The sequence below is a fragment of the Pyrgilauda ruficollis genome, unplaced genomic scaffold, assembly GCF_017590135.1.
Source record: "Pyrgilauda ruficollis isolate IOZ18807 unplaced genomic scaffold, ASM1759013v1 scaffold21, whole genome shotgun sequence".
In the NCBI taxonomy this organism is placed as follows: domain Eukaryota; kingdom Metazoa; phylum Chordata; class Aves; order Passeriformes; family Passeridae; genus Pyrgilauda; species Pyrgilauda ruficollis.
The window spans coordinates 10,242,127-10,261,271 of record NW_024520318.1 but is presented as its reverse complement, the minus strand read 5'-3'; the positions used below and the strand labels follow the sequence as shown (position 1 = coordinate 10,261,271).

General features: G+C 43.3%; 1 protein-coding gene across 8 annotated transcripts in view; it reads right to left on the bottom strand.

Moving 5' to 3' along the window:
* LOC121353799 (LIM domain containing preferred translocation partner in lipoma) overlaps nt 1–19,145 on the bottom strand; it is a 335,201-nt gene that overhangs the window by 15,300 nt on the left and 300,756 nt on the right. For all 8 annotated transcript variants that reach the window (XM_041467937.1, XM_041467935.1, XM_041467938.1 and 5 more), the window contains 2 exons: nt 4,473–4,651; nt 1,279–1,399 (listed from right to left, as the gene is read on the bottom strand). In XM_041467937.1, coding sequence (XP_041323871.1) covers nt 1,279–1,399; nt 4,473–4,651 — 300 coding nt within the window. The remainder of the gene's footprint in view (nt 1–1,278; nt 1,400–4,472; nt 4,652–19,145) is intronic.

The window sequence follows — 19,145 nt, the reverse complement described above, 5'->3', positions numbered from 1 at the left end:
CAAAAAAAGGATAAAAAAGAAGCATCACTGGGAAAAAGTTTAGTACGAATATCTGACTATAGGTAATCTCCTTGGGAAGAGTTGATGCCATGAAGTTACACCCGCCATTCCGGGGGTGGCAGCTAAGCAAAGTCCCTGCCTGCCTCCCCTTACCAGAACTGTCACCTCTGTTTCTATTACAATTGGTCAAAAAGGTTGTGGCAAAAAGGAGGATGTCAGACAGGAACATGGAAACCCCCCAAAAAACAAGGCCCCCAAATCTCCTCCAGAGACGTCAGCCTATAAGCTTTAAGGCTGAGTATAGCTGCTAGGAAAGTTGGGAATTATCCCACACTTTGTGATCAAGCAATTACTTGGCCCAGGACTGCTGATGGATCCACGTGTGTGAAAGCCTGGGTATCTCAGCAACCAGCATGGGGACATGCTGTATGATGAATTACGCTCTACAAAATTTAGTGCAAGAATGCCCCAGCATCTTAAAAAATAATGGGCCTAAGTAATGGACTGATATGTACCCTGAAAGCCAAGGTCAGATTGAGAATTGAACCAGATGCCTCAAGTTTCAGCCTAGACCTTTAAACCTTAGTCCATCCTTCTTTCCAATTAAGGTTATTAAAACCTGCAACTGCAATAAGAAATATATTTGGTCTCATTTTCTTACCCTGCCATCTGGCTGATGCATTATCCAACAAGTAACACTAGCACTGAAGAATTCTTGAAGGTTCCCTAACACAGCTGTTCCCACATGCTAATTGCTTTAAGGTGATTTTTATTCTCTGTCTTCAGACTATTACCATCAAAATTACATGAAGTGTGTAATGAAACTGAACAGGAAAAGTAGCATAAAAAGCACTGCACAAAACAAGAGTGATCATGTTTATGTGTCCATTAAAATTCTTCAACCCAGAGCCGTATGCTGAGTTTCCTGTACAATCTTGCTCAAATCCTAACATGCATTAGCTTTCATTTTAAGAACATAAAGATGAGCTACATTTGTGTCCAGGCTATAATTTATGAAGTTCTCCAGTATTAAGACCTAATTGCCTGAGTCACATTCTTTTGCTCTTCTAATGAACTTGTTGTAAACAAGGGACCTGAGTTTCCTCTCATTTGCGCGGATATAAATGAGGAAAAATTCCTTGCTTGCTAAGTCAATGAAGTAACTTGATTGTAGAGCCAGTGTTACAATAGGGTGTGCCTGTCATGTGGGCAGTGTGAGGTGGTGATGAAGTGAAGCCAACCCTTGCTTTCTGTCCCTGCTGTCCCTGCAATACCAACCTCGCACCGGTAGCACTGGACATGGAAGTCACGATCCAGGGCAACAATGCGCACGGTCTCCTCTTGTCCCGGGGCTGGCATGATGGACTCCTTACACACAGAACACCTCGGGGCAAATTTCCTGAGGGAGCAAGAGACAGGGACAGTCATCCTCAAACTTGGAGCAAAAGTTTTGTTAACTGGATGAGCCAGGCAGAAATGTGTGAATTTGTACCAACACACACACACATGTATGCGCACACACAACACAGGCTGGAGCTCTGCACAGCTCCTTCCTTGGAAAAAAACCAGGCAGGAGCACTTTAGTCTTACAAGGCAATTTCAGGCAGGTAGGATATTAAAGAACATTTATTAGAAGAGGACTTACAGAACTTCTGACAGGCAGCAAAGCATTTGGCCTGCCCCAATTAACAACTGAAGTGCCTCTTGAATGACCCTCGATTGTGACACCTATGCACTGCCACAACCCTCAGCCTCTAAGAAAATCCATGCAAATCCCATGGTTAGAAAGATGACCAGGATCTGCTTCAAGAACATCTCTTGAAAATAAAAATCAAACTATTAAAATTTGGAGATTGGAACAAATAGTTTAAAAGTCTGAAAAGAAATGGTAAAAAGAACTGCCTTGCACTAACACCAATTTGCTGAGGTTTATGTCACCCACTTTAAACGTTCAAGCCATCTTACCCACTTATGCACACAGAAGCACATTTCTGGCTGTGTTCACTCTCAGACAAGAAGCATCAGGGCAATTCAGACTTGCTGCACTTTCTAGCTAAAACCTACTCAGTTATCCAATGGGGTGTTGTCCAGGCTTAAAAGGGAGCAGGTCTGGGTGCACAGACCCCAATGCTCTCTCTTCCAGCCAGCCTGACTTCCAACTGTATAGTGACAATAACTCACTGCATGAAGAGACTGACTAGAATCAGGGTCAGCTCAGGGATCAAGAGAAGCACAGCCCTTTCTTTTTCCCTCCTATTGCTCATCATATACCCTTCTGGATAATTCACCCATGTTCTGTATTCCCTCTGGTTTTGCTCCCCTCAGGTCCCAAGAGAAGTGGCCACCTCTGCTCCTAGGCTTGGGAACATTTAGCCTCTGGTGAATCATTCTCTATTTTAGTTCAAAACCTAGTGGTACCAGTTTCCTGGCTGCAAATTCTGCCTGCAAAAAAGGAAACTTACACCCACAGAATCTGCTGCCATGTAATGAGAGCGAGGGTCAGGGGCTGTGGAGTGACAGAGGGCAAAGCTCATGGCAAACATCAGAACACAAGGAGATCAAAGGCCCTTCTCTTCTAAAATGCCTAGTAAGGACTGACTCTGCCACCCAGCCTGTCACATGAACCACCTCAGAATTAACTATCTTAGAAAAGAAAAAAAAAATAAAATCTATCTGTACCAGGAATAAAGAAAAATATTAATTTCACTGGCAGCAGATGAAAGATGCCTGTGTAGCTGTGATCTAATGAAAGAATGAATTAAACAGTGGCTATAACGAGTGCTCTGAAAAATAACTTAAATGGATCATGATGTGACCAGAGCTGTGATGGCAATTAATTATGTGCTGCTTCATGCAGGCCCCTCCTTGTGCCATTTAGCTCAAACGTGGTACTTAAAAAATACTTCAACATTTCTTTGTCCAGGCTACTGTGAGTAATTCATTATGAGACAAATATTATCTCCCAGGATCCTGAGATCATTCCTGCAGATTTCAGGGGATGTAGATCTGTTACTGTGGGGCCTGAGCTCAGGGAGTAGCTGAGTAACAGTGTGAGCATCACCTACAGTTTTGTTATCAAGAGGATGTAGATGTAGAACACTCAGCCTCCACACCAGGAGGACATGTCATCCCTAATCAATTAAAACTGGGCTGGCCAAAGTACTGCAAAATGTGTGGTTGGCCAAAGACATTCTGAGTGTCACACTGGGTCTTGTGCTATTCCCATCACCTTCCCCTCAATCCTTCACTCAACAATTTTTATGTCCTTCCCTGCATTGACAGCCTCCCACTTTCTACTCTCAGAGCCCTGAGGTCCATATGCAGTCATTGCTGCTAAAATGCTTCAATGTGGGACATCAGCTCTCTTTCTCCTGAAAGCATGTGAGCCCTGCCTGTGGGGCTTTGGGAAGGGGCACTCTCCAAATTGTTGAGGGGTGTGAGGGAAGTCCTTCAGGTGACTGAGTGGTGCATCAAATTCCTGTTGGGCCTGTGCTCAGGACCACATTTTACCTTACACACACAGAAAGGCAAAGCAGAAAGGCAAAGCAACACAGCAGCTGCCAATTAACCCAGCCTAGCTGGGCTACAGGGAACATCCTCCTGCTGGATTCTAACATGCCAGTTAATTGTGGCTGCTTCCCTTTCTGTCAAGTCAGTCAGCTTCTTTGAGCTTTCAGATGCACACACTGATGTCATGAGGCTCTAATTAAGTCTACCCGCTTAGAAATTAAGAGGTAAATGGTTGAGATATAAACTCGCATTTGTCAGTATTGATTTCATCTTTTAATTGAGGGATGTAATGTATCTGTCTTTTCCATACAGGGCAAACATTTGTGCTCTGATTATATCTACCTGTCTTCCCTAGATTAGTTGTGATGATGGGGGTGGTAGTGTGTCAGTGACAGAAATTACTTGCAGCTATACCTTTCAACTTACTTTAAATAGCAGTTTCACTATAAATTATTACCAGGGCTGTATTTTTAGTAGCTTTAAAAAGCTAATTAGCAACTAGAAACAAAAGGAGCTGTGAACAGCCTGTGGCCACTGAGATCCCTCTAGCAGGTAAGCAAACACCTGCAGAGTGCAGGAGGACAGGACCTCTCTTAATTGCTCAGTGGAAGAGGCAGGGAGGTGGTGATGTGAAAGTGCAGGTAGAGGCAGTGAAGAGAAACAAGCCCATGCACAGTGAAAGGCAAGGGGAAGGCAGAACACTTAAAACAGAGGGACACAGAGGTTATCCCTCAATTCAGCTCTAAGCAAAACAGAGATCAAGCAGAATCGTCCCCTAACCAATTAACCTTGTATGCCACGATGTGCCTGCTTGGAGCAAAGCTCTCCCTACTATTTAAGAGCCTTGGGAGGAAGTGGCATAGGGTTCAGAATTTCCTGAAAGCTCAGTCTGAAAAAGGAGAGTTTTTAGAGGCAAAAGACAAAACCAACAAGCAAAGCACTGACAGCAGCTTAGGCCTTACTTATGGAAATCCTCAATGCAGTGGATGTTGCCACCAGCATCCACAGTGAAGGGGATCCCATCCAGGCTGCGATGGCACATCACACAGGTGAAGCAGTGGGGATGGTAGGCCTTCCCAGTGGCTCGGAGGATCCTTTCCATGATGGGCTTTGCACAGACACTGCACTGCTCCAGTGTATTCTGCAAAGAAAACATACACAACACATGTGAGCACCATCTCAGCAGGACACTTAAAAAGGTCAGCTGGGTTGGAGGCTGCTGCTGGTCTGCTTGGAAGCTTTAGGTACCTTCTTTTCATTTCTTCTAGATAAAGTGCAGTACAGTCAACAGTTATCAAAGAGTATGATAACAGCACAGGGAGCACAGGGCCTGGGTCAAGCCTTTAGAACAGTGTGAGAACACAAACCAGAGCCTTCTCTCAGCAGCTCTGACAAGTGATCAGAGATGGCTCATCAGGTGGGTTATCTGAGACACAGCAGCTTCTGTAGCCAGGAGCACATGAAGGCGTTGTGCAGCCAAAACTCCTGGGCTTTTGCCTCTGCACTACCCAGTCAGAGTGAGCTTTTGCAGCAGAATTCATTAGAACAATTTCCACAAAGGGCAGTGCTAAACTGAAGTGCAAACTCCTGGGGCTTCACAGACACCCCCTAATTACTTTGCCAATGCAGATCCCATAAAAATATCTTTATCTGCTTTGTACGAAGATCTTGATCTTCCTCTCTCACCACAGAGAATACTGCTAAGTCTGGGGAGAGAACAAAGCTGTGGCTGCAAGGAAAGCATCCGCAAGCTCAGGATGACTTAAATGCTTCATTTATCTCTGGCCCATGATGTTTGAGATAATGACTGTGAAATGCCAGCTCTGAGGCCATGATCCTTGCTGCACAGGTTTTACATACTAGCCTGCTCCTGAAGTGCTGGAGTCAAAAAAATTCCCATTTTTCAAGTGGGGTCCATTGAATGATTCATCTCATTTCAACCCTCACTTACCCTTGCAGTTAATTATAGAAACACCAAGATAATTTCAATGGTTGTCTGTGAGCCACACCAGCCCTTCTGACACCAACTGGGTAACTCACATTTCAAATCAAGCACTTTAAAAGACACATGCCATGAATGGACGGTGCAAACCACATAGATGCAAACAATAAATCTGATTTAGGTAATTTCAATGGACTTTAGAAAAGCAAACTTCATCTAGTATTCTTGCTTTATGGACTTGAAGTTATCAAATAATGTTATCATTCAGTGTTTGCATCTTGGGTGAGGTAGAAAAATCTATCATTACACTATTGATTATATTTTAGATAGACGGAAATAAGGGGGTGGGAAAATAAAGGAAAAAAATCTAACAGGACAGAAATATAGAAAGCTGCTGAAAGGCAGATCTTGTTGACAAACACAGGAAGGCTAAAGTTCTGCTTCCTCATGCAACAAAATTCCCAGAGAAAGTAGTGCTTTGACTGAATTCATTGTTATTGCTTCTTTGAGACAGTATTCTCAGGGGCAAGATCCACTCTTTACATGTGCAACTGGAATGTATTGTAAGGAGATGAATCACCCAGGAACTCAGAAGGTTCTTCACTCTCATATTTGCTCTCAGACATTATCTCTGGGCTGCACGTCACTGGTAAGGTACAAACATAGAAATACACGAGTTCCTATCAGAGGATCAGAAGGATTGTTTTTGGAAAGGTCGATATGAAAAGTCCTGAATTTCAACCCGTATGAGAACTGCCTCATGCATTTGTAAGGAGAGCACAGCCAGACTAGCATCAAATACAGGCTGGATTTTGCTTTATACCTTGTAATAATGGGCAGGAAAGAATGACTGCTGGCCTTTCTGTCTGGTTGCTGTCACCATCATCATCATTATAACAGTGGCTGGCATGCCAGAAAAAGCAAGGTCAATAATTTTCTCCATGGAGAAATAACCTGGCAGATTTACCATTTTGCTTTGCATAAGCAGATCACATCATCTCAGTCCGCATCCATGCGGTTCTCAGCGTTTTTCTGCCAAGGAGGGAAGGCAGAATACCTGCGGATACTGATGGAAGATTGTGCCATTCATGAAGCATTTGCCATGAAACTTTCTGAACACACACAGGTATGGAGCATTTGCCTCACCAAGTCACTGCTTGCCTCATTTCCAACAGTTGCCAACAACAGAGGCCAAAGTATGAGAACAGGGTAAGCAAAACAGAAATTCCTTGGGATTTGCTTCCAGTCTCCACTGATTACTGGTTTAGGCACTTCCTGAGTCAGAGCTTGGCTTCCCCATACTTCGCCTCAAGTGGCTGCTTCTCCCATAAACCTTCCTGACTGATTTTTGAATTCTGATAAATACCGATCCCTCACAACATGACCGGGAATTCCATGGCTTACTTCCACAGGGGACTGATCTGCTCAGCAGTTCCCCATGTCTGCTATTGAAGCCCACCCAGGACTGTGAGCAGAGCAGGCACCTGCAGCAGCAATCCACGCTGCACAGGGGTCCACCACCAAACAGCACGGCCCGGAACTGCTCTCACCATGGATCTGATGTAACTCCCGCTCACACATTTCAGGCACACAGACTTTAAGCCCACAAGGGATCAGTACAACCACCCTGTCTGACATCCCATGTTAACACTGATTTTGGTAGAAACTTCACAGTGACCAGGAGGCAATCACCCTGCTGCATCATACCTTCTGAAAACACACATCTACTGCTCCCAAATCTCAGCTCAGTCACAGTTTGACATTTTCACAGCTAAGTAAGACAAGCATTATAAATTAACCAACTCCTGATTAAGCCTTCTATACAACCTGAAAATCAGACCTGAGAAATTTATTCTTTTCATCCTTCCAAGTCTGTACCAGTAAGGAAAAACAAAGTCATTAGTTTCAGACTCCAGCTCACTCCCTGTCTGGGAGTGTATTTGCTTAAGCCTCTCTCCTTGCTAGAACCCTGGCTGGCTCAGACCCTTCCCTTCAAGGTGTTACCAGATGATGCCAAAGGGAAAGCTTCCTTGATTCACACCCATTTGACACCAGGTTGCTGTAAGGCAGGATTTGGCCTGTGAAGCTACCAGATTTTCTTTGATTCTCTAATCAGGTTATCCCACATGCCTAAGTGCTGCCCCAGCAGCTAACAACCTGCACAAAGGTATTTCTGCACATTATGGGAACAGCATCCCAGTAGGATTATAAGTTTGGCTTCTTGATTTTGCTCTCTTTCATAGTCAGTCTAACTCTCCTAGCTCCTCCTGCAGCTTTCAGACCTCCAAAAAGCAAAACAAGATGAAGAAAAATGCCTAACAGGTCTATTTTCTTTCTTTTCTCTCCAGCTGTTGTTGCAAGCCTGCTCTGTAATCAACAGGTAGAGCTGAATGCATGTGATGAGCTACACTGAGAGCTAAGGCAAGGCACAAAGAAGAAAGATGAGAAAAGCTAGGAAACATCAGACCTAGGGGTTGTGGTCACATTCATGTCATAAGAATACAGACCACAAATCTAGTGTGGGTTGAGGGTAAAGTTTACCATTCTTTTCCCATATTTTTGGCCAAGAGGCAGGGAGTGCCCTTGTGTCTCCAAATCCAACTATTTTTTTGGGGTTTGAAAAGCATAGGGAAGGAGCCATCCATTTCCAAATGGAAGGTTGGCACAATGTTTAAGGCTGACTCTGGGTCCATGTCTCTTGAGAGCAGAACATCCATGGCAAAGAAAAAAAATCTCACATGGGAACAATAATGCACCCTAAACACCAAAAAGAAAAATAAACCCAAGCAAAGATACACTAAAACACAAAGAAAGAACTGTAATGACCAGGACATCATAATCATCTTGCAAGTTAAAATTAAGAGACTTAAACATGTATAACACAATCAGTGGCAAAGTGGGAACAAGCTGCTTGGGAGCAAACATCTAGCAAGTGGTGCTTGGAGTTGACCTCCCTAGAGCAATACTTGTCTCTTCAGAAGCCACAGAAAGCCAAAGGGAGTTGCCCTGTAGATTTTAGGTTTAAACATGGGACACAAAGTAAAAATTCTGACTGCTGGGAAAGACTTCTGGGTTGCAAGAGCCACGAAGGCTGGAGCTGGGGAGTGTTTGAGTCTCCTCCTGAAAACTTCACATCCCAGATGGCAAGGTGGCAGAGCAGAGGTGCAGTGGCAGCCCATGGGCTGCAGCTCATCCCACTGCCCTAATACTGCATTATAACTCCTCCTAACCAAACCTGGGGGACAGCAGTAACTCACAATATCATGCCAGCACAAGGACTCTCCCACAATGACCCAGCAATGAATGCAGAAGAAAAGCCATACAGATTAGTCATTGCTTCTTCTGCATTGGCAATTCATCCCAAGCTCTAATGAACATAAATAATATCTCCTGCACTCTGAACAGCAGACCGAGGAGAGCTCACGCACAGGGACATGAGCATGGTATTGCTTATTTTGCTGGGAGAGGGGAGAGAAGTTGCTGGAATAAATTACATTGGCAACTCATGCACAGGGACACAAACTCACTTTCTGTAAGCACTGCAGAAGAAACACATTTTTCGAAGTGAGCAGAGGAGATAGTTTTGAGCTGCACGAATGAAATGTGACTGTTGTGCTAAAAACAGGCACATGGTCAAATACTATAGTTGAACTGTAACTTAGTAAAGTGTGGTAAGTGACTTGCTTTAAATCTTGTGACTCTGTCCTTCATTTCCTCAGACAGCAAGGAGAGCAGAGCAGCAGACATTTTCCCCTTTGTGGGATATTTTTTGAGGTTTGAAAATGTTTCCATACTTAAGTGAAGACAGAACACTTTAATCTCAAGAAGCCTGGTGAATTTATAAACCTCAAATTAGATCAGGTCAATTGAAAAACTGCACTTCAAAATAATTGCAAATGGTTTCATTTAGGGTTTGGGTCTGAAAATATATAGTTGTATTATAAATTAAATATAAAGCAGACAGTGGTGGAGGGGTTAAGTGTCAAGATGTAATTTCAACACTTTCAAACACTTTTTTGGCATTATTTCTAGAAAAGGAAAACCAAGGCTCCCCAGCTGCTATCTCCACAGATGGGTTAAATCTTGGCAAACATAACATTTAAGTCACTAATAGCCAGCATGAAATTCCTTCCTGCATGTCTGAGGAGACAACTTGGGCATGAGTTAATCCTTCTCACTTCACCTGACCAGCTGGACACGTTATTAGCAGAGGGTGACACTCCCCTTCTTGCTGCTCTGACAGTACTTTCAGCAGGGGAGAGCACTGCAGAAGCACCTTGGCTGGTGACCTTCAGACCATGCTGCTATGGCTGCAGTGTGTTGGGGCAAAAGATGTGACTGACCCCAACAGCCTAATTCAGACACAGTGGTGAGCAGTGAGGCTGTTCTTTAGATGGTATAGCTTGATTTGCTGCGAAATGGAAAGGAAGATGTGGGAATAAATTACGAGGGCATCCCTGCAATGTTACCAGCATGCTGGGAATAGGGCTGAGCTGTGCTTACAGCTGCCCCTTGCACAGTGCAGCTCAGGCCCTGGAGGTTACTGTATTCAGTGCCTTTCAAATCATTCTTCCATTCATCTCAGTTTTTAGTGGCTTTCCCAGCACAGTAGCAATACCGCTGCTGGCATGCTTCTCCTCTGCTGGAATTTGCTTTTCTTCAGTCAGGAAAACTGAATTCAGCTTTGTAGTTTTGGACTCAGAGCAGCTGGAGGTGAATCTGGCAGAAAGTCTTCTCAGCATACAGGATTGAAGAGTCCCTTCCCCTTGCCCTATAACTATTAGAGAAAGGCTAGATGTATTTCATGGCTTATGCTAGTAGCAAAGATAACAATGGCATGCAACTGAATCCACAAAAGTGCAACAGCAGAAAGGCCATGATGAAAATGGAACAGTGCTTGAGAAATGCTTCTTAAATGATAAGCAGATGTCAAAATATGCTCTACAGTGAGAGGAGGAAGGAGCTCCATTTTTCTTATCAAGTGTAGGCTGAGGGATGTCTTTGCTATTGTCTGAGCACACCAAAAGCTGGAAAGGAAACTTAGAGAAGGCTGCTGGACCTGGCAGGCACACAAGCTGGCCATACTACCTGCAGAAAGAATTACATGTTTAATGCTGAATGTAATTAATGTTTGGAGCAGCAGAGGCAGGGACTGGGTGACTACTCTGATGCTCAGTGCCAGTTTAGATAAGGCCTGCATCCCTTTCCAGCACCACCACGCTGAGAGTGATGAAGGAATGTCAGGGTTAAAAATCTGCTCTGCATTATGCTCCATGTCTGACCACAGCCACGTTGACTCCTTCCAGCTAAAAATCCACAAGAAGCCCCGTGCTGGAAATTATTTAACTAATTTCTGGCACTCAAAGCCACTCATCTTCTGTACATTCCTTGCTCTGACAACAGAGATCTTTGTCCCTTTAAAACGGCAGAGCCTGTGAATGTAAGAAATGAGAGAATTGTCCTCTAAACTGGTAGGCTGGAAGATAAAATGCCTGGACTTCTGGCTTTTAAACCAAGTAGCTGCCATAGGCAAAGCATTCCCACGCTCTGTGCCTCAGCTGGCCTGTAAATAAAATGGCTGCAGAAGTTACATATCCCAGTGAGAAACTGGATATTGTTAGATTTGATAAATACTTGTGAAGTAGTCTGTGTGCCTAAATGGTTACTTAATGGAAACAAGATACTATTACCAGAAAACATTAAATTCTTTTTTATCTGTAATGACTTGCACACATCTCAAAAATCAACTTTGGGTGGTGCACCACCAGAGAACAGCGCCTGAGCTGTTATTCAGAATACTCCAATGTGGCTACAGCAATCTGCAAGAGTAAAGTAGTTTAATACTGGGGAAATGCTTCTAACTTACAGTTGACTTTAAAATAGCATGAAGAATAAAAAGGCCTATGCATATGAAATTTTTTCAGCAACAATAATTATAGTTGCATGGAATACTACAGTAAGCCAAACAATTGAAAGCATCCTTAGCAATTGCTATGTAAAAGAACATTGTTAAATATCTTAGTAATAAGCTCCAGCCTCTTCAGTAATTTTCTAGTGAAGCTGCATTTCTAAACCTCCTCACGTCTTGTCTATTGCCACCAGGAAAGAATTGAAGCAGCACAATGTGCATTTTGGTGAGCAGAGCTCACTCTTGCTGTTAGTACTGCCACCACCCCACACACCAGGTATGAATCACATGAAATCGGTCACTGCACACTGGGACTGCAACTGGCCCAGAAAACATCCAACCAGGAAGCTGGGACAGGATTTTAGAGCACTGGAGAGAAAAACATCTGTGAAGCACAGCAGCACCAGCAGAGCACAGGAGACAAGCCCGCCTTGGCAGGGAGGAATGATCTGATAAGAGAATTTCCACCCCTGATTCCTTCAATCCAAGGATCTAAGTGCACGACCAGACCTTCACTCCAACACATTGCATAATACAATGCCTGGCGCAAGATGCTGATTTTCGAAGATTTCTAACTTGAAGGAAATCCCTCAAAATCCCTCTCAGAATGTCAAAGGTAAACAGTTTGTTCAAGGCTCCTGCAGCTGAGGCGAACTGGCACAGAGCTACCGCGGAAATCCCTGGGCTGTGTCACACAACAGCAGCCATGCCTCAGCAGATTAGTACTGCTTCACACACTGGGGTCCCTACCTAGGGAGGAACCAGCCCATGGCTTTGCCCAGTGCAGAAAGATGTGTTTGAGGATTTGTTAGGACTCTTTCTCCACTGAAGTGAACCTTGGTAGCTCTAAAAACTATGACATTCTATTAGCTTTGCTCCTGAGGGACAGGGGGAATACATGGCAGGTTTTGATAGCCTGTGTTTTTATCTATTATTAACACCCACACATCAGGTGAGAGCACCTACAGACCATACATAACTCAGGGCTCTGTGAGCAAAGTGCTGTGGGGGATAAAGCAAAGCTGTTCCTTATTCCCAAGCACTACCAGCCTTTGTGCTGTTGATGTAGCCCTGCTTGCCTTACGTGTTCTCACCACCAAGTTCCTCAAAACATGATGTGCCTGACCTTGCATGCCGCCCTGGGAGTTTTGCCTAAATAAAGGTTCTGTCCTGTTGTGATTACTTTCTGCACAGGCAGCAGAATTACATGCAGCTGGGAGATGTGGCAAACATCGAGCAGATACACTCTCCTCCTTGTTTAGATACAATTGCGGACAACACAGAGATTTCAAGCTTAATTAGCAATACCAAGGAAGCTGTTAGAGAGGCATTTCAAACCGCTTGCAGTTTAAGCTGATTAGAACTTCGTGAAAACAAAACAAAATTGTGTAGCAAATTGTTAGGCTAAAATTCAAGTCAAACTGAACCGCATCAAAGGAAACAGAGAGTGACTATCAGCAAGAAGTGGGCTCTTTTTCTTTTCTTTTGGTGAGGAATTTGATTTCATAGCCTTTAATAAACCCAATGTTCCAATCCAAGCCTGCCACTCTGGCAAGAAGCTTAACCAAAATAACATTGGAACTCAGAGCTGACGGACCAAAGAGACTATAAATTGGTCAAATCCAGGCACAATACAAGAAAAAAAATCAAAAATTCCATTCAATTTTCCTGTTTTAGAATTTTGATGTAACTGACCATTGACATGGAAATGTTATCTTGACCTTAACTGCTAAAGCTGACTTGCAGAGGAAAAAATGACTGAGACTATGACATCTCAGTGGTTATTTATAGTTCCCCTCACTCTCCTCTTTCTCAGTATTTTTACATTTGAAATGAGTTCTTGCCTGCCATGCGTTTCCTGAAGAACTGTTTGAGCAATGCAAGAATTTGTGACATAAAAACCATCAAGAAAATGGAACTTCATTGATTAAAATGGAAAACAAATTTTAGTTGGAAACTCTCATCAGTAAATTAGCATCCAGCAAAGCTGGGCTTGCTTTGGTTACAGATTGAACACTGCAAGCCTTTTAACTGCAACTTGTTTAAAGCTGGCTTTTCCTGCTTCCTGTGCTCTCCAAGAGAGATTTCCTGGAGAAACAAAAAAAAAAAAAAAAAGAAGAAAGAGAGAAAGACAGGGCTACTGCTCAAGAGTCTGGGTTCTTCTAGAGTATGTAAGAGGGGAAAAAAAAAAAGAATCCTTCCCCCTCACTCCTTGAGAATAAAAACCCCTCATCTCTCTAAGCCACAAGGAAAGGCACACAATCTATTTTCCTCTGCTTATTTCAAGTCACAGATAAGGGCATCTCTAAGTCACTTCTAATGGCTACTAAATAAATTAAATATTCCAGCTGGATATCAGTTTAACAGCTCCCCGTTCTACCTTAATTGCTCAAACAAAGAGAATGCAAAGCTTCTCCTGAAGATCTCATACAAGTCACAAGAGAAATTATTTTTTTCTAGTGGCAGGGGCAGAACATTGGAAACTAAGGGTGTTTGTCTTCTGTCCTTGGTTCACCAGTGACTCAGAGAATAATTCCATTATTTTCCTCCTCTGTTCTTCATATTATCTATGGAGTGGCTTTAGTCAGCTGTTAGTAGGGGTGTGATACTCTGACAGAAGTCACATCTCTATTGCAAACACCAAAGCTGGCACCTGGAGCTACCAAGAAATAAACACTTCCCCAGACTGAAACAAAATGAAAACCCAAGCAAGAAGGTAATGAGATTTTGCACAGAATTTCATGGAGCTTTCACTGAAACACCTTTTGAGTGCAAGATAATGTTTTTTTTCAGTGTATACGTGCAAGTTGTGAAATACAGGTCATTGCAGCAGTTCAGCATAAAAATAGCTGCTTTTAATAGATAACGTAATCCAGTATAAAGCTTGGAAAAAAACTCCCCTAAAATTCTCACAGCACTTGGATGCTGCTTCTCCCCAAACTGACAGTGAGAATATGATTTGCCCAAATCCGTGATATGTCTACTAAAGAGTTGCTAAATACATTTATGTCCTTGATGTGAGGAGAATGTCTTGGAGCCTTTGGGGCAGTGGGAGACTTATCTGTGATTGAAATATGAGGGCTGAAAGCTTTGTGGGTGCTCTAAGGTCTTTCCAAAGGGAGAAGAAAAGGGAGTTTCTTATTTCTTGAAGAAAACCTCCTGAGTGAAATGTCTATTTTTGAAGACTGAAAGAACACTGGAAACCCACAGACAATCAGCACTGGCCACTGTCAAGAATAACAGAACCCAAAATTTAGTGAGGTAAGGTACGTAAGGTGAGAATGTACTATACTCTCTCCCCTCCACCCCAAGACTAGAAATTTCATTTTTTGGGGGGGACAGGATTTCTTCAGAGGTTTGAATTGAATTATTTCCTGGAGCAACACATCTTCTTCTATCTAGAGTCAGACTCTAATTGGAAATAAATCCAGGCTGCTGACTAAGTCCAGGGTCAAATATGTCACCTACCAGGTACTGAGATTATTTTTAGATGCAATGACATCCCTATTCTTTTCATTCAGTTGACCTGGATGTTTGATTTGGTTCCTTGTCTGGGAAAGCAAGTTTGAGCCACCTGCTGAGATAAAAGTGACAAAGAAGAATACAAAACCAGAAAATTGAAATGGCTATGTAAGAAGAGCCCAGACAAGGTATGGCACAGAAAAGAGAACTTCCCAAAGAGGTCAAGTGAGATGTGAGAAAAGTGAAAGATGGAGACTGATGTTCCATCCTGGGAACTCATCCATCACCTTCCTTCCTCCACTGTGAGATAATCTCATCCACAAAGACAGAGACAGAGAAGATGATTTACATCAGTCCCTCTGCACCTCCTGCCCACCTCTGAGGGTGCTTCTGCTGGAACTCAGCTTGCTGTACAGTTGGGAAAGAAATGATGGCACATTATTCCTTCTAACCTTACAGAGAGATACCCACACAGTAGATCAGATCCTTCCTTGAGTAAGTGAAAAGTAAACCAGAAGCTTTGTGCTACTCTACTGTTCAAGATACTGCTGTGGGAAGTTGGACAGAAGAGTCCTTGCAACACAATTGTCTGCTGAGCTGATTCAACCTCTTGGCACCGTTCCTTTGCTCTCAATCTAGAAAAATTAAGGCTCCCTGAAAAAAAAAAAAAAAAAGTCCTGTTTTGTACAGACAACATGGAGATTTTGTATGGCAAAACCATTGTAATGCAAATAAGCTCAAGAGTTGCATCAAGAGCAGACAGGCATGTCTGAGTAGGTGGTAATTCTCTGGTGTCACCAGGGTTAGTCAAGGATGTTCAGAGCAAGAAACACGTGATCTAAAGTAATTTCTTTCCCTTTCATTACCATGAGAAATTTTGGATTAATTTGGAATATGAAGGACCCTGGTCTGAGCTGTCAGAAAGGTTTATGTCAGAGCAGAGCAGACCAAAAATCAAGCTGACAGTTGGCATTTCTTTACCAGGTCTTTTACATTACTTGAGGAGGCTGCCCTGGATGTTATTTCAAGTTGAAAAGCACAGCAACTGAATGCTGTGCTAGTCAACTGTCAGTCCATAGTATTTACTAACCTGACTACTCCTGTGTTTGTGCAACCAACACCAAAGGCTTTCTGCCAAATACTACATTAAAAAAAAAAAAAAAAACAGTTGAGAAAAAAATCCAGCAAAACGCAAAGCGAACGGAGCTGCTGAAAAGAAGAGATTCACTTGGGCACACACATCAGCAGTGCAACCTGCAGTGTCTTGGGAGAGCGCTTAAGAATCAACAAGCGAAGCAGAGCAGCAATGGCAGGAGAAACCAACTTGTCCAACCTCACTGTTTTTCTAGTGACACAGTTACGTAAGAGCGATGCATTTATATAAACACACTGAATGTATAATAGATGTTATATAACATGTCCATTCTCAAGTCGATAGCATCCTCCCAGTGTATGGACTCTTAGGCTGAAATCACAGAGGTTATGGAATATAGAGGAAAAACCAACATTATTGCAGGATCATTCTGATCTGTAACTTCCATTCCATTAGGGGGATTTTCTTTCCATAACAGTGGAAAAGATCATGCTCCAGTGCTTCTCACAGTACTTTAAAAGGTCTGAGATCACCTGCATCAATGGTTGTTTCCCAGTGTAACTGCTGAGTTGCTCATTTTAATCCTAATACAACTTCCAACTTTCCTTTCTGAGGACCAGAAGTTGCCATTTCCCCAGCAAGAACATCTGAACAACCAAAGAAGTCTGACCCTCCTGTTTTGCCAAGCAGTTCATGCAAAGTAAACCTGGACCGCATCTCTCCATGCACAGCTTCTGATTTGATGGACCTATGAGGAACAAAAGAATGAAAGGCCACTCTTCATCAGGCTCTAACTATAGACCAGATCCAGGTGAAAATGGACAAGACAGCCTGGTATTAGCAGGTGGCTCATGCATCTGAGTGATCCAGCTAATGCAGGCCATAAGGACAAGTGCTGGTGGTCTCCTAATGGGAGGATCACAATTTCACTGCTGCTCTGGCGGTGCAAAGTGGTCACTCCGCACATGCGCTGCCACACCAGCTTCCAAAGATATGAGGGACAAGGACAGAGGGACTGGAGTGGCAGTGAAGAGTAGGGAACAAAGAACTTATCTAGGGCTTTCTGAGTCATTCTCTTTCTCAAAGTTTGCTGCTGGAGCAGCATAGGCCAGCTCTGCCCTACCTGCAAGTTTTCCTATGGAAAAGTTACTGTTGGCTTCTTCACAGGCAGCATGAATCCAGTGAGCATTGTCCTGCCAGTTCTGGAAGGGCAGCTAAGGAGCCTTGCTGGAAATCTGGCCCCAGAGAGAAACAGCAGAGGAAAGCAGCCATTTCAGAAGCACATTATTAAGCCATCAGACCAGTAGCTACAGGATCCCCATGGAAAAGTTGATCCAGGCACTTTGTATAATTACTTGAGCCCTTCCAGTCATTTATTCCCCTTTGTGGTTGGCAGGCAAAGTCAGTATCTTCTGGAGCTGCAAAGTCATAGGGCTTTTTAAGAAGCCAGGTTTGTAGGTGAAGACATTTCCCTTTGCAAAACCTTTGCTGGAGCACACACTGCTCAGCAGCAATCCAGGCTAATGCAGTGAGCTCAAATGAGCATGGCATGCAGGCAAGTCTAAGCTTTCCATTTGCTTTACCTACATATGTTTTAACACTTACATTTTTAGATGAAGAGGCATAAAAATAGCTTAATTGTGCAGACTGCCTACATTACTGCTGGACTCCACCTGTGGGAAGGAACTGGAGTTTAAGTTTTATTAAAGTTTCACATGTTTCCAGGAGGTTGCTAATTATCCTGCATGTTTTGTACAGTATTTCTGGCTCCAGGGTCTTTCTTCACTTTTCTGAAAGAAACCTAACACAAAAATATTTGAGCCCAGACATGGAATGTGTGACTGAAAATAAGGCATTCACTCCAGGGTTCATCTAACCCCACATATCCTTGTTCTTACCAGGCTTTGGTAAGAAGCTGGTAAGAGATCTGCTGGTAAGAAAATACTACTTGGATACCAAAGGCTTGTTATTGCCATTTAGTTCTCCTGCTTCCATGAGGAGAACTTTAAACTCCACTGTTTGCCTGGCATTCCTGTGACTACAGCTGGGCTTACAGTTAATCTTTTCAGGGCCTAAAGTAAGAATTAATTCACTTTGGGTATAGCCCTCCTTTTAATCACTAAGCGCTTAACAGTCAGACACTGCAAAGTGTCCTCAGGGATAGGGCGTTCTATATTTTAGGGTGGTTAATTCAAACCACCTTTTCTTAAAGATATTTCAAGCCAGCAGCTTGAGTTTGGGTTTGTTCAGCATCCTGGAAAAAAACAAAGCAGCCCATATTCTCTGACAGAGAAGACAAACCACAAGATAGCTGGAAAGAAGGCCAGTTTTTGAAAACAGCAGCTTTTACCTCTTCTGACCTAGATAGCTGACCACCCCAAGCACAACCTCCAAGTCCTTTTCTTGTGCTCCTTGAACAAAGGCAGACAAATCTCCAGCGGCCATAAATCATCATTCTTCAGTGGTATCAGCTGGAGTTACTGACATCTGGACCTGCTGTGGCAGTGGTCTAACAGGAGGAATGTGTTAGCTAGTGCCATGTACAGAACACAAGGATCTTGTCAGTATGCTCTGTGCATGCTTCCCACCATGCTTGGGCTCTCTGCTCTCCTTTGGGAACGTGACAAAAAGAAAACCAAACAAGGCACCACTCCTACCCCAAATCCACAGTTTGTGAGGTTCTTGGTGCTATACCAGCATTGTTTCTCTGCAGAGTCCCTGGCAACTGTTCCACTTAGGATTTTTAGCGATGTACAGGTTTGACTAAATCAAGACTTCCATCGCAGTGCCCAGGCATAGCCTGAGCACATCAAGAGACACAGACTTACCACTTGCTAAGACTCCCTTAGCTGGCTGTACAGAAAGCTCTGATCCTTCCTAAGGAAGTACTTAGCTGGATGAACCTCTACCTGCAGATGAAGCTGGTGTGCCAGAAGATAATTTTGTTCCTGAACAAATAGATGGCCTCACAGCTGGGTGTGTTAAACTATTCTAGTTCAAATGAGTCTGGGATATTCATCAGTCCATGCCTCTCCATTCCACTGCTCTGGCATCTTATTAATCCACTGATTATATCAGCAGGTTTTTTTTTTTCGTTGTTATTAAAAACAGACTACAGGCAACCATCAAGTACTATCAGACATAACAGCTCTGCAGTACCACACTAGAAATCTGTTTCAGCCAGGCTCAATCACACGGTTTCTCTTGCAGGGACAGTTGCACTGGTCCCA